A 17,919-nucleotide genomic window follows, 5' to 3' on the forward strand; every position below is an offset into this window, starting at 1 on the left:
AGAGGCACCTGCTCAGGGGTGGCACCACCCACACAGGGCTGTCCCCACCCCTACATTAATCATCAATTAAAAAAAAAAAAAAAAAGCCCTACAGCCTTGCTCACAGGCTAATCTGATGGAGGCAAATGCTCCAGATGGGCATTCCCTCTCCCCAGTGTACAGTTACACTGATAAAAGGTCAGAGGTCTAACCTGGGAGGATGGGAAAATGCTAACAGTGAAACCAGTCACTGTCGAAACATGGCCTTTCCTCATGGAACCTGCCTTCTCTTCATTCAAGGGCTTAGGATTTGTAATTGGCGCAGGTCTGGAAACTGGTTGATGTTCTGAGATTCCCTATAGATCAAATGGAAACTGAGCAGGCTTATCTATTTTGTTCCAAGATACACCATGATTAATTAGCCTGTCCCCAAAGTCAGGCCATCAGAGGCATTGTTTTGCCTGTGCTATCCATAATGCTAACTGTGCCTTGGATGATTCAATGCTGTGACCTGGCCATGCTACTCTGGGTGTCTCAAAGAGATGCCATCCCAGCATGTGTGACCACTCAACAAAACTACTCTTGCAGCTCCTGTGCCCCTAGCAGGTGGCTCCATCAGAGTCTTGTTCTCTCGCAATTATTCACAGCTTTAGAAGCTAGGGGAGGGGATCTTGTGAGTCCTGTAAACTTTGGAGTGTCCTAATCCTTGTAAGTTTCCTAGCTTCTTGAGTCTTAAGAGCCTCCGCCTTCTTTCTAGCCAGGTTTCAATTCAAAGGATAGCTGTGGTTCTCTTCCAGAACCTAATGGCTCCTGCTAGGCTTTCCCAAGCCATAGCCACTTAATACCTCAGACTACCTGGACTTAGTTTGGGAGGAGGTCCCCTATCTGACGGAAACCCCATGGCATGGTGGACACAGGGAGAATGGCACTGTGAAAGTGAATAGTCTAAAAAAACACCCATGAACATTGGAGGCTGAGACAGTTGACCCAAGCTGGGGACGTTAGCAAGTGGTGCCCATACTTTTGGGTAGTGAGTAAGGGTTACCCCAACTTGGGGATTTTCATAACTAGTTCTTATGGTTTTGCAGAGAGAAGTAGAAGAAGCGGCCGGGGTCACTCTGTACCCACACGGAGAATGGTGGCTCTCTACGACTATGACCCTCGGGAAAGCTCCCCTAACGTGGACGTTGAGGTACCAGCCTGGAGTTGTTCTTTCATGCTGACCTGGAACTACTACCAATGGCTTCCTGGCTAAGCTTTTATGGGTACCACACTTAGGCCATGAGCCTTTGAGTCCCGCTCCTCTCTGAGCACAGTAGAGAGGGAGAGCCAGGGTTGGGGATTTAGCTCAGTGGTAGAGTGCTTGCCTAGCAAGCGCAAGGCCCTGGGTTCAGTCCCCAGCTCCAAAAAAAAAAAAAAAAAAAAAAGAGAGAGAGAGAGAGAGGGAGAGCCAGTGACCAGCCACTCCACAGCAAACCCAGGTCCATGTTACCCATGGTCAGTCCAGGTCCAAGGATGGCGGCAGAGACCCCAGAAATCATTGATAAGTGAGCAACAGCCCTTTGTAGCCACACTCACCAACTGTCCCACCCCCTCCCACACAGCTCGGGTGGTCATCCTGACATAGCACACTGTAGCACAGGTTTACCACGGAGAGGACAGACAGGCCTTATTCCAGAGTATGGTCCACTTGCTCCATTGTGTTCCCATTCATCTATTAGGGTGTCTGGTTTCCAAACTGTGCCATGGAGCTGTAAGCATAAAATACACCTGGCCTATGTGAAGCTTGGTGATGATCTCTGGGTGTGACTCAAGTGTTTGATGTCCCAAGGACAGTTATGGTAGCCAATCCCCCACGTCTCCCGGCAGAACTATTGGAAGAGCGACCTGTGACCCACGCTTATTGGGCATGGCAATGCAGAGTCCCTTTTAGCAGAGAGATAGAAGTTACCGTGACTGGCGATCCCTCACGTGTCTGGGAAAGATGAGAGGGAGGGCTGGTATTCTAGGACACCCTATGGCACAAAGGCAGAAGATGATCAGAAACAAGGACAAACCTCAGAAATATGGCCGCATTTCTGAGGTTTTTGGCCTCCAGAGTCACCTGTCCTCAAACCAGATTGATCTGGATTCTCACACGCAGCGTGGCTGGGATGGGTTATTAGTGACACCTGCTGAACCGTATCTTCACGCTTAACGCTGAGAGACACAGCCACGCTCCTGGTTCTCTGCGGTCTGAAGGGCCTCAGGAGGAGAGTTTGACTCCTGGACACCGGGGCTTGTGTTCAACATCCTCTGCTGTCCCCACCCTGGGATCTGCTGCTCAGCAGACATTTAACAGATGGATATTGAATTGATGGAGTTGGGAGGCTTTCTTGTGCAGAGAGGGTGTTTGCCAATGGTCCTCCAGTGTTTCCCCCCACATGTTCCAGGTGGTAAAGTTACTTGATTTTCTGGGCCTTACCAGGAGGTGGCTATGACCTTTGATCTTTCTCTCAGGCTTATTCAGCACAGACCCCGCCCCCAGTCCCTCTCCTTTAAACAAACATCCCCACCCCTCAGCTTTGAGCAGCCCCCTCCCCTCCATCCCCTCCACTCTGCACCCTACAGCCCTGCATCTTGACACAGTCAAAAGACAGGTGACTTCCCCAAGGGTAGGAAGAGTCCAGGGCCTTGTACAACCCCTCCCATGTTGCAATATGCTCTTAGCTCTGTCTTTCGTCTTCGCAGGCTGAACTTCTGTTTTGCACAGGAGACATTATTACTGTTTTTGGTGAAATCGATGAAGACGGGTTTTATTACGTAAGTTTTTGAAACATCAAAAAAAAAAATGCTGTTCATTTTGGGGGTTCCAATCCCTCGTTTGAGCGCTCCCTTAAATTAACACATGAGCCAAATATGTCTCATTCCAAAGCATTTGCCTGCCTACTGCCTCCCCGAGATAAGTTCCCGTTTGTATTGTAATATAGAAATCTGGGGGCCAAAGTGACACATGGATTATAAGCTCAAGGAAAGGCTGGGCTATGTGGCTAGATCCTGTTTCAAAAATAGAAAGGAGGCGCAGGGAAAGGGGGCACAGTAAACGAAAAGGGGGAAGACTGAAGGAGGGAGGGAGGGAGAGAAGGAAGCCGCCATTACAGTCGGTCTTTTATCGCACTCTACTAATTATAGTATTTTTCTGTGTCTAACAAACTGTAGACAAGGCAAACACAAAATTGCCACCGTCCAAACATTTACAAAACAATTTAATTTTCTAGGCTATTTATGGCCTGGGTGGTGGGTTTTCTTTCTTGGAGAAGAGGAAGTATAAACAAAACAAACAGGTGGACCAGCCCGGGTTTCACAGCCCCACCCCCGTCCCCACCCCCAGCCAGACACTAGAGTGTCGTTCCTCTGCTCATTCACTGCCTGTAGCAGCCATGGTGCCCTCATAGTGCCTATCTCCTGTTCTGCAGCTGTCTAATGGTCTCTGGGACAAAAGCAAGGCCATATACAAGGTGGGGCTAATTCCTGCTTCTGTAACTGGACATCCGCTGCATGCCCCCACCCCCACCCCCTTAGCCACTCTCTGGCTACGCCCCATGGCCATCCCGCTATGGCCCTCTGAACATAACTGGAAGTCTTGCTTCTCTGTGTAACTGTGGATGGCCCCAGAGGCCCCGCCTCCCGCAGCCTCAGGCATTCAGGGTTTCAGGCTTCTGACCCTCTCCTGAGCTGCTCAGATTTCACGGCAGGTTTGGGTGGGAGAGCCACACCCCCTTGTGGGTTTTAGTGGGAATGGCGCATCTCCGTGCACCGAGTGACAAAGTCTTTCTCTAGGTCACCGTCTACTCTCTAGCTTTGAGTTTTGAGAGCAGTGTTGGTCTGTGAGTTTGACGTCCCAGGTCATCTTCTTTGGATGGTGACTACAAGGGATGGAAACAGTTACTCTTTATTCCTTCAATATCATGCCTCTTTGTCATTTTCCAACTTGTGGCTTTGTTTACTTTTTTCCTGAGTTAGAACGTTATAAAGATCATTTCTAAAAACCTGTTTGGGGGCTGGAGAGCTGGCTCAGAGCTTAACAGCCTTGCTTCTCTTACAGAGGAATCCCGGTTGGGTCCCAGCACCCATCCCCAGTGACTCACATCTGCCTATAACCCCAGCTCCCTCTTCTGTCCTCCTCAATTGGCACTGCACACAAGACATACACAGACACATACACACACACATACACACGCACACATACACACACATACACATGCACACGCACACATACACACACATACACATGCACACACACATACACACATACACATACACACACATACACATGCACACAAGACATACACAGACACATACACACACATACACACGCACACATACACACACATACACATGCACACACACATACACACATACACACATACACATACACACACACACATACACATGCACACAAGACATACACAGACACATACACACACACATACACATGCACACATACACATGCACACACACATACACACACACATACACATACACACACATACACATGCACACACAAATGAAAATAAAAATATTTTTTTAAAGAAAGTTGCCTCATAGCAGAGACACTAAATTCCACTTGTATGGAGGATTACACGGACCTCGGTTCCTGACTCTGCTTTTTCGCATTCTGTTTTTATATTTTATAATAGCTCTGGGGAAATAATTTTGTAGTGACCCTTGCCCCTGCTGCAAACTTGGAATTCTTTTTTTCTTTTTTCTTTTTTTTTCGGAGCTGGGGACCGAACCCAGGGCCTTGCACTCGTTAGGCAAGCGCTCTACCGCTGAGCTAAATCCCCAACCCCGGAATTCTTGTTTAACAGAGAAAGCCTTTGTCATATTTAGGTTAGGCTCAGGGAAAACTAGGTCTGTGGGACAGGGAATACACTTCCTGTCATCTAGCAGAAGGTGCAGATGTTTCTTATTCCTTTTTCTTTTCCTTTCTTTTTTTTTTTTCCAGAGCTGGGGACCGAACCCAGGGCCTTGGGCTTGCTAGGCAAGCGCTCTACCACTGAGCTAAATCCCCAACCGTCTTACTCTATTTTTTATATGTCTTTAAATCATTCTTAAGAATTTATGGATCTCCTGTTGTTCTTCATCCCGGGCTTCCGTTTGCTTTTTAATTTTGAGACATGGTCTCCTATGCCCTTCAGGCTGGCCTTGAACTTGCCCCGACCTCCCGATGACTGAGTTACGGGCCTGTGCTTCTAGGTTTGGCTGCAGCTGATGGTCACTGACTGCACACAATGCACCTTGGGAATGTGTGTGTTCTCCGTGGACTGAGTGGGTTTGTAGCAGTTGTCATCAGCTGATTCTTTTGACTGCTCCAAATGCTGACTGGTTTGTCTCTGTTAACAGTTGTCACCTCTGTCTTACTGTCATAACAATGTTGAATAACTCTCGTGGGGTAGCTGGCTGTGACTCGCCACAGATGTTAGTAGCACACTTCAGTAGCAGACCTACTTACACAGGGTAGACATCCATCTTCCTGATATAGAGATACTGATTTAGTTTACTAAATCCGTTTTAATCACTAACCCATTGATATGGAATATCTGTGCACATACATGAATGTAGACATGTGTGTGTGTGTGTGTGTGTGAGCACACACATGTCGGGAAGGCTACTGTAATTTTTGCATTTTAATTTGCATTCAGCCACTCTTCCACCAGTGCCGAGTTTCCTGTTGAAGCCCTGGGGTCTCTCACACTCTGTCCACTTCCTCTCCCATTCAAACACCTTCGTTTCTCTTGTCTTGTTGCTCTAGCTAAGACTTTCCACACCATACAGGCTGGAGTAATGGACCCCCTTGCCTTGATCCTGGTTTTAATGGAAATGCTTCCAGGTCTTTTCCCATTTCGTATGTTGCTGGCTGTAGGTTTGTCGTGCACAGCTTTTGCTATGCTGAGACATCACGCTCCTTTTATTTCCAGTGTCTTCAGAACTTCCAACATGTAGCATGTTATTCTTTGTCAACAACCTTTTTTTTTTTTGCATCTATTGAGTTGACCGTGTGATTTCTGTCCCTGACAATATCCACCCAATTTAACTTATGCTATGTATTAACATATATTGAGTAGTCCTTGCATCTCTGGAACAAACCCAACTTGGTCATGGTCAATGATCTTTGTTAACCCATTGACCATGGAATATAGACGTGCACATGTGTACGCATATACACATACACGCATATGTACTAAATGGGCTTGATTTTCTCATTTCTTTTTTTTTTTTTTTTTTTTGGTTCTTTTTTTCGGAGCTGGGGACCGAACCCAGGGCCTTGCGCTTCCTAGGTAAGCGCTCTACCACTGAGCTAAATCCCCAGCCCCGATTTTCTCATTTCTTCCTTACTATCTCCTCGTTAACGTGTGAGAAGGATTCATTTTGCAAGTATTTTGTTGAGAATTTTAGCGTCTGTGTTCAGCAGGGAAATTGTTCTGGAATTTTCCTTAGTTTTCTTTTTTTAAATATTTATTTATTACATATAAGTACACTGTCAGTCTCTTCAGACACACCAGAAGAGGGCATCAGATCTCATTACAGAAGGTTGTGAGCCACCATGTGGTTGCTGGGATTTGAACTCCCTTTTTCTTAAATATTTGCCGGCTTCTGGCCTCTCTGTCATACTAGCTCTGTGAAAAGAACTTGGTGATGTTCCTTTTCTATTTTCTGGAATATTCTGAGAGACACTGGTCTTACTCTTCTCTGAAGGTCTGGTAAGATTCACCGCTGAGTCCACCTGGACCTGGACTTTTGTTTTTCTTTTTTTAATGTTGGGAGATTTTAACCACTGTTTCAGTCTCACTGATTATTATAGATCCAATTAAATTGTTTATCTTGGTGGTTCATAATGTATTTAAAAATGTATCCATTTCTTTTAGATTTTCCAGCTTATTGGAATAGACAGTTCTTATGGTAATGACGACTTTCTGAAGGTCGGTAGGGCCTATTGTAATGACTCCCTTTTCCTCTCTAATTTAGGTCTTCCCTCTCTTTCTGTTGGTTACTTAGGCAAAGGGTTTGTGAATCTTGCTTCTCTCTTGGAATCAACTCTCTGCTCATTCTCTGTATCTTTTTCCATTCCATTCACTGCTGCCCTGATCTGATTATTTCTCTCCATTTGCTGATTTGACACGTTCCTCCTCCTCTGGGTTTTTAAGGTATCTTGTTAAGCTGTTTACTGAAGACCTCGTTGCTTGATGTAGGCGGGAACTGTATCTGTAAACTTCCCTACTAGGGCTGTCTTTGTTGTGTCCCAGAGGTGCTGGTACGGTATGCTCTCATTTGATCACAGGAATGTGGTGATTTCCATATTCCTCTTTCAGTTGTGTGTTGTTTAATCTGAGAGTTTGCGTATGCTCGAGGCTTTATCTGCTGTCCATCCGTAGTCTTATCCCACTGTGATCAGAGAAGACGCAAGGGACTGGTTCCCTGTTTCTGTTGAGACTTGCTGTGTGTAATATATAATCTATTTTAAAGAAAGTTCTATGGGCTTCTGAGGACAATACAGATTCTATGTTGGTTGGATGGAATGTTCTGTAGGGGTCCATTAAATCCATTTGGTCTGTGATGCCATTTAAATTCAGTCTGCTTTGGTGTCAGGATGACCTGTCCACGCTATTCTTGTGCTGGGTTATTCTGGGACATCCTGGTGACATTTGTTTGTAGAACTGGATGTTCCTGTGTTCGGACATGTGTTCAGCATGGGGGTGTCCTCGTGAGGGATTGCTCCCCTTATCAGTACCAAGTCGCCTTCACTCTCTTTTCTTGTACCTTTGGTTTGATATCTGTTTTGTCAGATGTTAGAGCAGCATCAGCTGCTTGTGTTCTGGGTCTTCTTTCTTGGACCACTCTTTTCACCCTCCACCCTAAGGTAGTGTTGGCATTTTTTGGAGAGGTGCTGGTTTTGGGTTTTGTTTTTTGTTTGTTTTGGGTTGTTTTTGTTTTTGTTTTTAGCAACAAATAGATGTGTTCTTGTCTGGCTTTTTTTTTGTTTTGTTTTGTTTTTAATCTCGTCTATTAACTTGTGTCTTCTGATTGAAAGAACTTAGACCATTAAATTCAGAGTTCTTGAAAGTTGTCTGTTTATTCCCACCATCTTGTTGCTTGATGTGTCACTTGGGTTTCTCTCCTTAGTATTAACGTAGTGTGGTTTGTTTTTCCTCAGAGTCTTGGGGTGGGTTTGGTTTTCTCTTCAGACTGAAGGATTCCTTTGGATATTATCCATAGGGTTGGCCTGGTGGTCACGAATTCCTTCAGTCTTTTACTCTTTAATTATAGGAGTGCGGGCTGGCAGAGCTGTCTCTCAGAACCTGAAATACATTTTCTAAGCCATCCTGATTTTAAAAGTGTCACCAGGCTAGTCTGTTATGCGGAGGAGCCTGCCCTTACAACCTGGTCTTCTCTTGCTACTTTTACTACCCCTTTCTTTGTTCTGTGTGTTTAGTGTTTTGATAAAACCTGAGGGGAGGTTCTTCGCTGGTCTGTCTCTGTGGTCTGGATGAGCCTTTCTCCCTGACTGGAGAACTGTTCATCAGTCTTGAATGTGTTTTCCGGCTTTCGAACCAGATTCTCTTCGTGCTGTACCTTTAAACCTGTAGATTTAGTCTGGTGTCGCCTGTGTCTTTGAAGTAGGCAGTGTAGTTCTGTGGTTTGTCATCGGCCTTGCTGGATCACCTCATTTTTGTCACCTCGTCCTCAGGCTCGGATATTGTGCCCTCTCCTCAGTCTATTCTGTCACTGAGTTCTCCACAGAGGTTTCACAGTTGTCTATATTTTTCTCATTTCCAGTATTTCAGACTGAGTTTTCCTCAGCATTTCTCCCGGATTCCTTTCATATCATACCCCCCTCCTCCTTTCTTCAGCTCTGTCTGTCTTGAACATCCTTATGAGTGTTACATTGAGTTCTGTGTCACTTAACTCCATCTCACTAGAGGCTGTTGCTTCACGATTAGTCATTTGGAGGGCGTCTGTGTCTTATATCACTGTGATGGGATGTATGCGTCTGATATTTTGTTGCTCAAAAATGTTCTTTAAAAATGGCTATTTTCTCTCAGTTGATATCTTTTCAACATTCAACTCAAACAAAATAACTCTTCCATTCAGGAAGGGCCCTGAGGGCCTTGGTGACCTGTGCACCATTCCCTAGGTGGCATTGGAACTACGAGAGTAACCATGGCTGTGGGCATTGTTACTCCACAGCTGACAGGCTCTCCATGGAATAACGGGGACCCTTAGACTTCAGTAACCCTGGGCAGACAACCAAGGATGGTGTGGAGGGCACATGGTTCCTTTAATGAGGTTAGGAATGGGCGGGAAGGAAAAGGGTTAACTGTTAAATTGACTTTGAAAATGAGATGGGTAAAGGATCGAGGAGGCAGCATTGGTATATTGTCGGGGTCCCCAGATTTTAGCGAGTATTAAATCTGTGGAAGTTTCTATTTAAGAAGTAAAAGGAAAAAGAAAAAAAATGTAGGAAGGGGAACATCTGAGATATGGCTGAGGAGTATGCTTTCATAGTAAACCTGGTAGAGGATCTGAAAACCTTCAAATATGAGCACTACACATGCAAAAGCCACACATGTGCGTATGCAAGGGTAGCCGTAACAGAGCACTTACAGTTTGACCTCCCGGCACAGTTATGCTGAAAGGTGACGGTCTTAGCTCTCCCATGCTCTAGCAGGATCCCTGTGTTGCTGTGTGCAGGAGGGAGCGGTGGGAGCCATCGTTCCCTGCAGCCTCAGATTCCTGCTGTTCTGGTGGGGCGGGGATGTCTTTTCTTGGTGGTTCTCTTTGGACCTTTGCATACACCGAGACCTCTTCTGTCCCTGTCTGTTGGGTGCATCGAAGCAGCCACTCTTCTCTCAGCACTTGGTGCCGCTCTATCCAGGGAAGCCTGATTGGCAGGCGGGCTAGTGCTCGGAGGGCTTCCAGCTGATCTCTGCTTCCCTGCAGGGATCTCCCCTGGCTTAGAAAACTCAACAGACTTTACAACAGAGCACACTGAGGACTAGCTTTCTTCTCCCGCTGAGTTTTGGTGGTGAGACTTCCAGCCTAGCGGCTTACCCAGAAATCCTTGGGGGATTGGGGGGGGGGGGTGAGGAATCATGGTTTTACAGTACTGGGTTCAGTTTGCCATGCTGTGGATGTGTCAGGATGGGGCTTTCCTCTGAAGTCTGACTATTCCATGGCATGCGTGTTGCCTTTTGGTGATCGAGCTGTGGGCACTTTTTGCCTTCTGACTGGCAGACGATGCAGGCATAAACATTGTTTGCATGCGCGGCTCCGAGATTTGGCTCTCCAGTTTGGGGGTACATGTGGATCACATCGTAGCTCTGTCAAGTTTCTGGGGGACCTACCTGCCACACTGTAGCTGCTCCACAGCATCGCCATCAACTCCACATAGATGGGGGTCCAGTCTCTCTCCACATCTTCACCAATATGCATTTTCTGGTTTGGGAAGGCTCCGGAGTGGGATGTTCCTGACCGAATTCATCTGGATAGTGTAAGATTCATGGATTCCTTTTTTTACTGGGTGGGAGATGGTAAGGGCATGTGGAACTTAATGGAACTGTTCTCTCCTTCCACCAAGTGGGTTCCAGGGGTTGAACTCTAGTGTCTTTCAACCAGATGTCAGTGCCTTCCCTGGTGGTCCGCCCTGTGACCAGTGCTGATGTGATCTGCGCCCCCCCCAATGTGGGGGTGGGGGCATTTGTCTATTTATTTGAAGAAGTGTCCATTTTTAAATGTCTTGTTGCTTGGCTGTTGTTCTTTACATATTGTGGTTAGTAATGCCTAACAGAAAGACCTCCGAGAACTACCTATCCTTCCCTTGAGTCCATTGCTATGCCTTTGGTTGTGTACTGTATGTGTTTTAGTTGACGAGGTAAGCTGACCGTCAGTGAAGAAACCCCAGGTCACCGCTGTCACAAGCTAGGCCAGCATTCTGTCTTATACCTCAGACATTTTTTACTTCGATGCAGGGTCTCACCAAGTTGCCAAGGCTGGCCTTGAACTCCCTTGATAGCGCAAACTGGCTCAATAAAATACAGATATCAGGCAAGTGCTTCACCTCACTCCAGCCCTAAAGAATCAAGGCATTAGATCTACTTCCCACTTGTAAAATATGAACTGCATTTGAGAGGACAGTTCAAGACCTGTACAGGACTCAGGAGGTTGAGCCAGGAGGGTTGTAAGTTCGAAGCTGTCCTGGGCAACCTTCCTGTTTCAAAATAAGTTAAAAGAGGGGTTGGGCATGGGACTCGCAGTAGAACACTTGCCGGGCATGCCCAAAGCCCTGGCCTTGGGCCTGACTGGGCTTGCTCTTCTAATCCAGGCCCCCTGGGAGTGTTTATCCAGCATTTCTCCATGGCCTGACACTTCTGGCCAGAATCAACTGCTCAACATCTGTCCTCTTAAGCAGGGCGTCCATGTGGGAGAAATAGGCTCTGAAGAGAGAAGTGACTCCCTTGACCCTTCCCTCACACCCTGTGATTACAGGGAGAGCTGAATGGGCAGAAAGGCCTCGTGCCTTCCAATTTCCTGGAAGAAGTGCCTGATGACGTGGAGGTCCACCTTTCCGATGCTCCGCCCCACTACTCCCACGACCCGCCCATGCGCACCAAGGCCAAAAGGGTAAGCCAGCCCCCTTAGCTCGCCTGCCTCCCTCCTCCCCTCTCTGCGATCTGGCGCAATCTTTGCATTGCTGCTTTCATGACTTGGGCCCCACCAGCATCTGCCTTCATTTTTTTCCCCTCTGTCCTTCTTTGGACATTGTGCCCGCCAATGCTTACTTAACTCCAACTTACAAGTTGGTGTTCCACAGAAGGACCCTTTGGTTTCAGTCAGTCTGCCTGACCCCAGGGTCTTCCCCTGGCTTCCACAATAGGTGCACAGTTGAGTTGACAGAGAGCGAGATTCAGGGAGCCAGATGCCACTGGCCTCCCGCTTAGGGTTCTAGACGGCAGGGTTTACGTAGCATAGCACGCCTGCCTGAGACTGCATTCTCTCCGAGTGTCTCATCTTTACGTTTCGCCATCACTGCGAGTTCTTATCTGTTGTATTTTACGCATATGTTTTTATCTCTTCGCTCATCTGCTTGGACATAGAAGAAGAGTGTTCATTTCACACCCTAATCAGGCATGTAGCCTTCACGTAAGTCAGCAACCGAAGACACCTTAGAGAGATACCGACTTAAGCTACCCTAAGCGGACAGCACGGTAGTCTTAAGACTTCAATGTGGGCTTAAAGAAAGAGAGAGAAAAGAAATATGTCTCAAAAAAAAAAAAACAAACCCATTGGACCTAAAGTATTAGGCTATCTCACCTGGTCTCAGCTGCCAGGCAACCGGATTCATAGTGAAACGAATCATCTCGAACAATTTTTTTTTTATAAATATGTCCATTGAGAATATGGGAAAGGCCAACCTTGGGAACATATTTCTTAAAGCTGTTTGTTTACACAAGAGTGCGCCAGCGTGTACTCACAAGGAGAGCTGCCTATTGCATTGTAAGCTGCCCTCGGTAAAAAGCACAACCGAACCCATGTGTTTACGGTAGCAGGTTTGACTCCTGAGAGCCGAGACAAAACTTTAATCCCAGATCATGCCCTGAGGGGTGGCCTTGGCTCTGGGCATGCCAAAGCTGGCCGGAACACCCAGCTGCAGCCCCTTGGCCTTAGGAGCAAGAAGGTGTTCCCTCTCCTCAAAGCACAATCGTTCAGAGCTCATGGAGGTGCAGGCGAGGTGCTGGCATTACTAATGCAATACTGTCTCCGGACGTGGCAGCTCCCATGACGTCATAGCTGGCCCCATGGTATCTTCAGGTGTGCTTTGGGTGCGCCCTAGGTGTTCTCCATTAGAGTTAGACCTTGATTTTAAATCCAAGCAAGCTTGGGGGCCCCTTGCCTTGTATGGTATGGTACGCTCACTGAGTGCCTGGGTCTCGCTTTGCCAACTCTTGCTCTGGGGACATTAGTGAACCAGAGGCCTGGCAATTACTAGCCACGCTCAGGCGTGTGCCGAGCTGCAGATTGAAGTAAAATTGGCACTCAGTGTTTCGGAATCAAATCCCACCCCTTCGAAGCACCGTTGGTCGGCCACCTAAAGTCTCTCAAAGCCCACCATCTCTCTCTGTGCTGGGGAAAAGATGTACTCCTCTATTGGGAATGGCGAGAGTCTTCAAGAAGGGCCTTTGAGCTTCCTTAGATTACAATTAAGGTTCATTTCAGTTTTTTTTCTTTCAAACAGTGTGCCATCCCCCAAAGTTTCTGTAGGACTAACCCAAGGGCTCACTCCCCACGGCAAGGTCTTATCTACCATCTAGTTCACGATCCATCCAAATTCCCACGGAGAGCTTTTTTCCTTTACAATGATTGATGGGTATCTCGGCCACTTTACCTATCCATCTGATTGACAATAACCTCCCCTGCTTTTAGTCTGAATTTTCAGAGTAAATTATGACCTGGCTTTCTTTGCCAAAGCGATGGCCACCCCGCCTCCCAAGACAAAGACCGCGAAAGCCCATGGAGGGCCAGCCCCTCTCTCTCTCAGAGGGGCCTTGGGAGCGGGCGTGTGTTTCTCATGGCATACTTTAAAAATTGAAAGAAGAAACGAACCACCACCCACCCTTTCCCCTGGCTGGCGGGAGACGGGGCAGTGTTACCGAGTGAATTGTTGTTGGCGCTGACTCTCAATAAAACTGTCGCAATGTACCTACTAGGTTCCTCCCGAGGGTTCAGGGACAGCAAGGAGAGCTCCATCCCCCACAGCCCATCTCCATTCGGGGTCACCTACGTCATCTATGGGTTCTGGTAGTCCTGGGAGAGGCAGGGAAATGTCCTCGAAAAAGAAAAAAGGGCTGCTCTCCAGAGGCAAGAAACTGCTGCAGAGGCTGGCTGCAGTGAAGTGACCCCCTGAGCCTCCGGACACTTCCAAATCCATGTCACTCGCTTTAATTCCAAACGAGGACTCCCAAAACCCAACCTTGACCCCACCCCACCGCAGCAGTAGAGAGATACACTCTTACACTACCATTCACATGACACCACCGGAGAGATCAGGGAAGGGGCTGCACCACGGTCCCCTCCCTCTCTGCTCCCAAGGTTCTGTCCAAGGTCTGGGGAGGGGGAGAGGGAAGGGCAGCTGGCTGAGCAGCAGGGGTGGGGGAGGGCTCTCTGCAGCCGCCTCCCCTCCACCTGCAGTTCCAGCCTGCACACACTAGAGGGCAGGCAGCCCCCGGCAGGACTTCTGACCTCCCCCACTTCTCAAGCGGCTAGCCTCATTACACATTACTGTCATTTCCACTCGGCTCTTGAGATTCCTAGTTTAACTCGCCTTGATGTCTGGCCTTATAAACTGCACAGTGGTTTGTACTGTCAAATAAAAACACCGTGTATACTTCGCATGTGTTGTGCATTCCTGGTCTTCAACCTCACTGACACAGTGGCTTCACCTCACAGTAGGCCCAGGCCCTACACTTTCAGCTGCCTGTCTTGGGTCTTTCAAAGCAAGCCAGCAACACACAGGACATGTTTACTAAACCCACTACCCAAGAGAGGGGAGTAGGGGGAGAACCGGGCAGCATGCATGTCTTTTAGTCAGCCAGGGAGCTGACCAATCAATCTTTGCGTTTAGTGTCCTATCCTGTGGCTTTTAGCTTTCTGTTACTTTCATTATTTGTTGAAATGCCTTGCCCCGAGATACCATCAAAGCCACCACACATAGCAAAGCCACCACACGCTTCATTAGCCAAACCAGAAGGAGCCTAAATTGAAATCTCTCAGACACCCTACACCCATCTTTCTCATTCGCTTTGAACAGCAGGCCTCCCCAAAATGCTGGCTGACGTACGGTCACGACTTTGTAATTCCTGTCCACTGTAAAACTGTTTTTACTCTTTATACATACTTTTCAGACTGCCTTTCTTTTTGTAATTTCTGGAAGGTTTGTAAATGAATGACGAAGCTTTTCCCCATTGTGTCTTCAAAAACTATATTGTAAATTGTAATATAATTGTATGTGGTAGATTGGATTAAAAGGCCGTTCCTCGGTGTGTGAAGTGCTGTGCGGATGTGTGCATGTGTACAGTTAGGGTGACATATTTTCTAGAAATAAACTTTGTTATTTTGTACAATGCCATGCCTTTTCGTATCTTTCTTTTAAATACTCTTATCATGGGGGTGGGGGGGATGGAATTCCTTTCTGCTATGTGTCCATAAAGAACTCTATGGGCTCGAGATTTCTGGAACCAATTAAATTATGATCTTGAGCCATGTTCTAGGAGTCATTTATATGATCCTCCTGGTGGCAGTCTTCCTGGCAAAACAGACAGCAACAATCAGCATGGGGTCTGTGTGTTACCGGAGACACACAGACCCCAAGGATCTGTTGAACATGTGGATTCCCACCAAACCTCTTAGCAGCACCCCGGCACCTTTTCCATGCAGACTCAACACAAGCTAAATCCAGCTTGACTTACCAGAAAGACAGAGATCTCCCCCTGCAGGTTCAGCTCCACTGGCCACATTTTTTCCTGGCATGTGGTGAGGTGCAAGAGCATAGTAGAGAGAGGCTGCTCTCCTCAATATGGCCAGAAAGCAGAAAGCACAAAGGACCAGGGACAGATACCCCCCCCCCACACACACACACACAAAGCCACGTTCCCACTGAGCCACTATTTCCAGCCAGGCCCAGCTCCTAAGAACCTGTTCAGCTCATGAACCCACCCAGTAGATGAACCGATGAAGCCACCACCCCCGTCCCAGCATCCGGTTAATTCCCAAGCGCTCCTCAAATGGCAGCCAAGCCCTGAGCACACCAGCCTTTGGGGGGACAGTCTTAGGTTGAACCCTTAACAGTAGAAAACTGCTCTAAGAGTTAAGACCAGCCCGTGAATGGCAGGATGAACATAACAGTTGAAATGCATCACTTCTGGGGCGGATGCACACCAATGTAGCTAAAGCCACAGCCACGATGTTATCCATGTAGAACTTATGCGTTTGCCTAGCACAGGTAAACAGAAGTCTCACGGGGGGGGGGGGGTGTCACTAGGTCACTAGGAAAAATGTTTCTCTGTATTGGTGATTCTTCTTGCTGCTCTAAAGGGAGGGAGGGTTCTGGCCCCAGACTGGGGGTGGCATCCCCGTGTGAGGCAGCTGGCTACACTGCACTGCACCCGGCTGGGCAGAGAGACACAATCCAATGCTGTTCCTCACTTGCTTTTCTTCCTCCGTTACATCTCTCCTGACACCATCACAGGCAGGTCCAGGGGATCCATGGAGAGTCTAAGGCCCTTTCGGTCCACAAGGAGGAGGAACCATTCTGCTTTTGATAACATTTATAATGCTCTTCCCCCAACAAATAAACTACAGTCATAAAGTGATTTAAAAAAAAGCTAGACTGAACCCCACCCAACCTCTAACTTAAAGGTAACTATGAGGGGGCTGGAGAGATGGCTCAGTGGTTAAGAGCACTCACTGCTCTTCCAGGGGTCCTGAGTTCAAATCCCAGCAACCACATGGTGGCTCACAACCATCTATAATTGGATCTGATGCCCTCTTCTGGTGTGTCTGAAGAGAGTTACAGTGTACTTATACATAATAAATCTTTTTTTTAAAAAAAGGTAACTATGAATTTCTCACAGTCAAGGCTCTTCCCTGCCTAGAAGGAAGGGGCTTCCACCATACCCTCACTGGGCTGAAACTCCAAAGGCGTATCCTTTTTGGAGATGCCATACAGAGATATTGCCGTTTCTACAGCTTCATCCAAAATGATCAATAACGAGTTCATAACATATGGACAGCAGGCATGCTACCACATCACTAGTTGAAGGAACGCAAATACAGACCCCCACCCCCTGGCTTAGAGTCACTTGGGCCTAAACCAGACAATGTGCTTTACAGACAAGGACGGAGGCTCTGTACCTGACCAGTGTGCGTGCCCTCTAAATGAACTGTTTCCAGAAGTCCCACTTGGGAAAGAAGAGATGTGCTCAAGACACAGTCTTGGGAGAAGGGGTGGTCCTGTCCCAAGGGCTAGGGGCCATGGCGTTGGAGGACCACCATCCATGCCAGCCCCCCCCCCCGTCTCAACCCGGAGAGCTCAGCTCTCCTTGGCCATTCACAATAGCTGAGGTCTTTGATTCCAGCCTGGATACTCACCGACACACCACAGCCCACTCTCCCAAAGTACCCGGGAAGTGAATGGAATGAAGGGTGACCTGTCCCCTCCTTTGCTTGGACACCTCCTTCTGGATCCCTCTGCAGCTCAGGGACCAAAACAACGCAGTTCATTTTCCACCTTGCAGAGCTGGGCGTCAGTCTAGACACACAAGGGTGACTTTTATATTCCTATTAGCATCCCCTGTCCCTGTCCCATGTCCCCTTGGCCCAGGATGCAAAGCCTTATCTTGTATATCCCGGAGCTTGAGATTTGCTCCTTTTCAGATAGTGTGCTGGGCCTATAACCCTTCAATCCTAGGATGAACTGAGAGAGGCCCAGACAAGCAGGCAGCAGCTGCCCTCTAGGGAAGACGTGACAGTCGTGCCTCCTGCTTGTCTGTGATCCTCTGATGAGCTCTACACGTTCCTCATCCTGGACGTAGACCACATACCCTGAGCATAACTGCTTAGCTGTGCCAACCTCTTGCTCTCTTAGAGCAGAGGCCTTACTTCCAGATCCTGGGGTGGCTTTCGGTCACTCTTCTCTCTCCCTTCCAGGGTGGCCATGCTGAGTAATTATCCCCTTTGTGGTTTTCACTGTGACTTGTCTGTCCTTTGGCTTTTGGAGGATGAAAGACTGAGCTCACCTTGTCAGGGCTACCAAGGTCTAGTTTCTGACCCCAACAACTGTGATGACAGAAGGGTGGGATGATCTTAGGTTAACACACAGAAACTACTCTGGGATCCAAGTGGTTC

General features: G+C 47.7%; 1 protein-coding gene across 13 annotated transcripts in view; it reads left to right on the forward strand.

The window, feature by feature from the left end:
- Nucleotides 1-15,139, forward strand: part of Rimbp2 (RIMS binding protein 2) — a 198,614-nt gene extending 183,475 nt beyond the window's left edge. For 7 of the 13 annotated variants that reach the window (XM_039089127.2, XM_063271097.1, XM_039089126.2 and 4 more), the window contains 4 exons: nt 1,068-1,171; nt 2,710-2,781; nt 11,506-11,640; nt 13,725-15,137. In XM_039089127.2, the coding sequence (XP_038945055.1) occupies nt 1,068-1,171; nt 2,710-2,781; nt 11,506-11,640; nt 13,725-13,913 (500 nt within the window). In that variant the 3' untranslated portion in view covers nt 13,914-15,137. 13 annotated transcript variants of the gene reach the window in all.
- Nucleotides 15,140-17,919: the final 2,780 nt, after the last annotated feature.

This window comes from Rattus norvegicus, chromosome 12 (genome assembly GCF_036323735.1).
Source record: "Rattus norvegicus strain BN/NHsdMcwi chromosome 12, GRCr8, whole genome shotgun sequence".
NCBI classification, from domain to species: domain Eukaryota; kingdom Metazoa; phylum Chordata; class Mammalia; order Rodentia; family Muridae; genus Rattus; species Rattus norvegicus.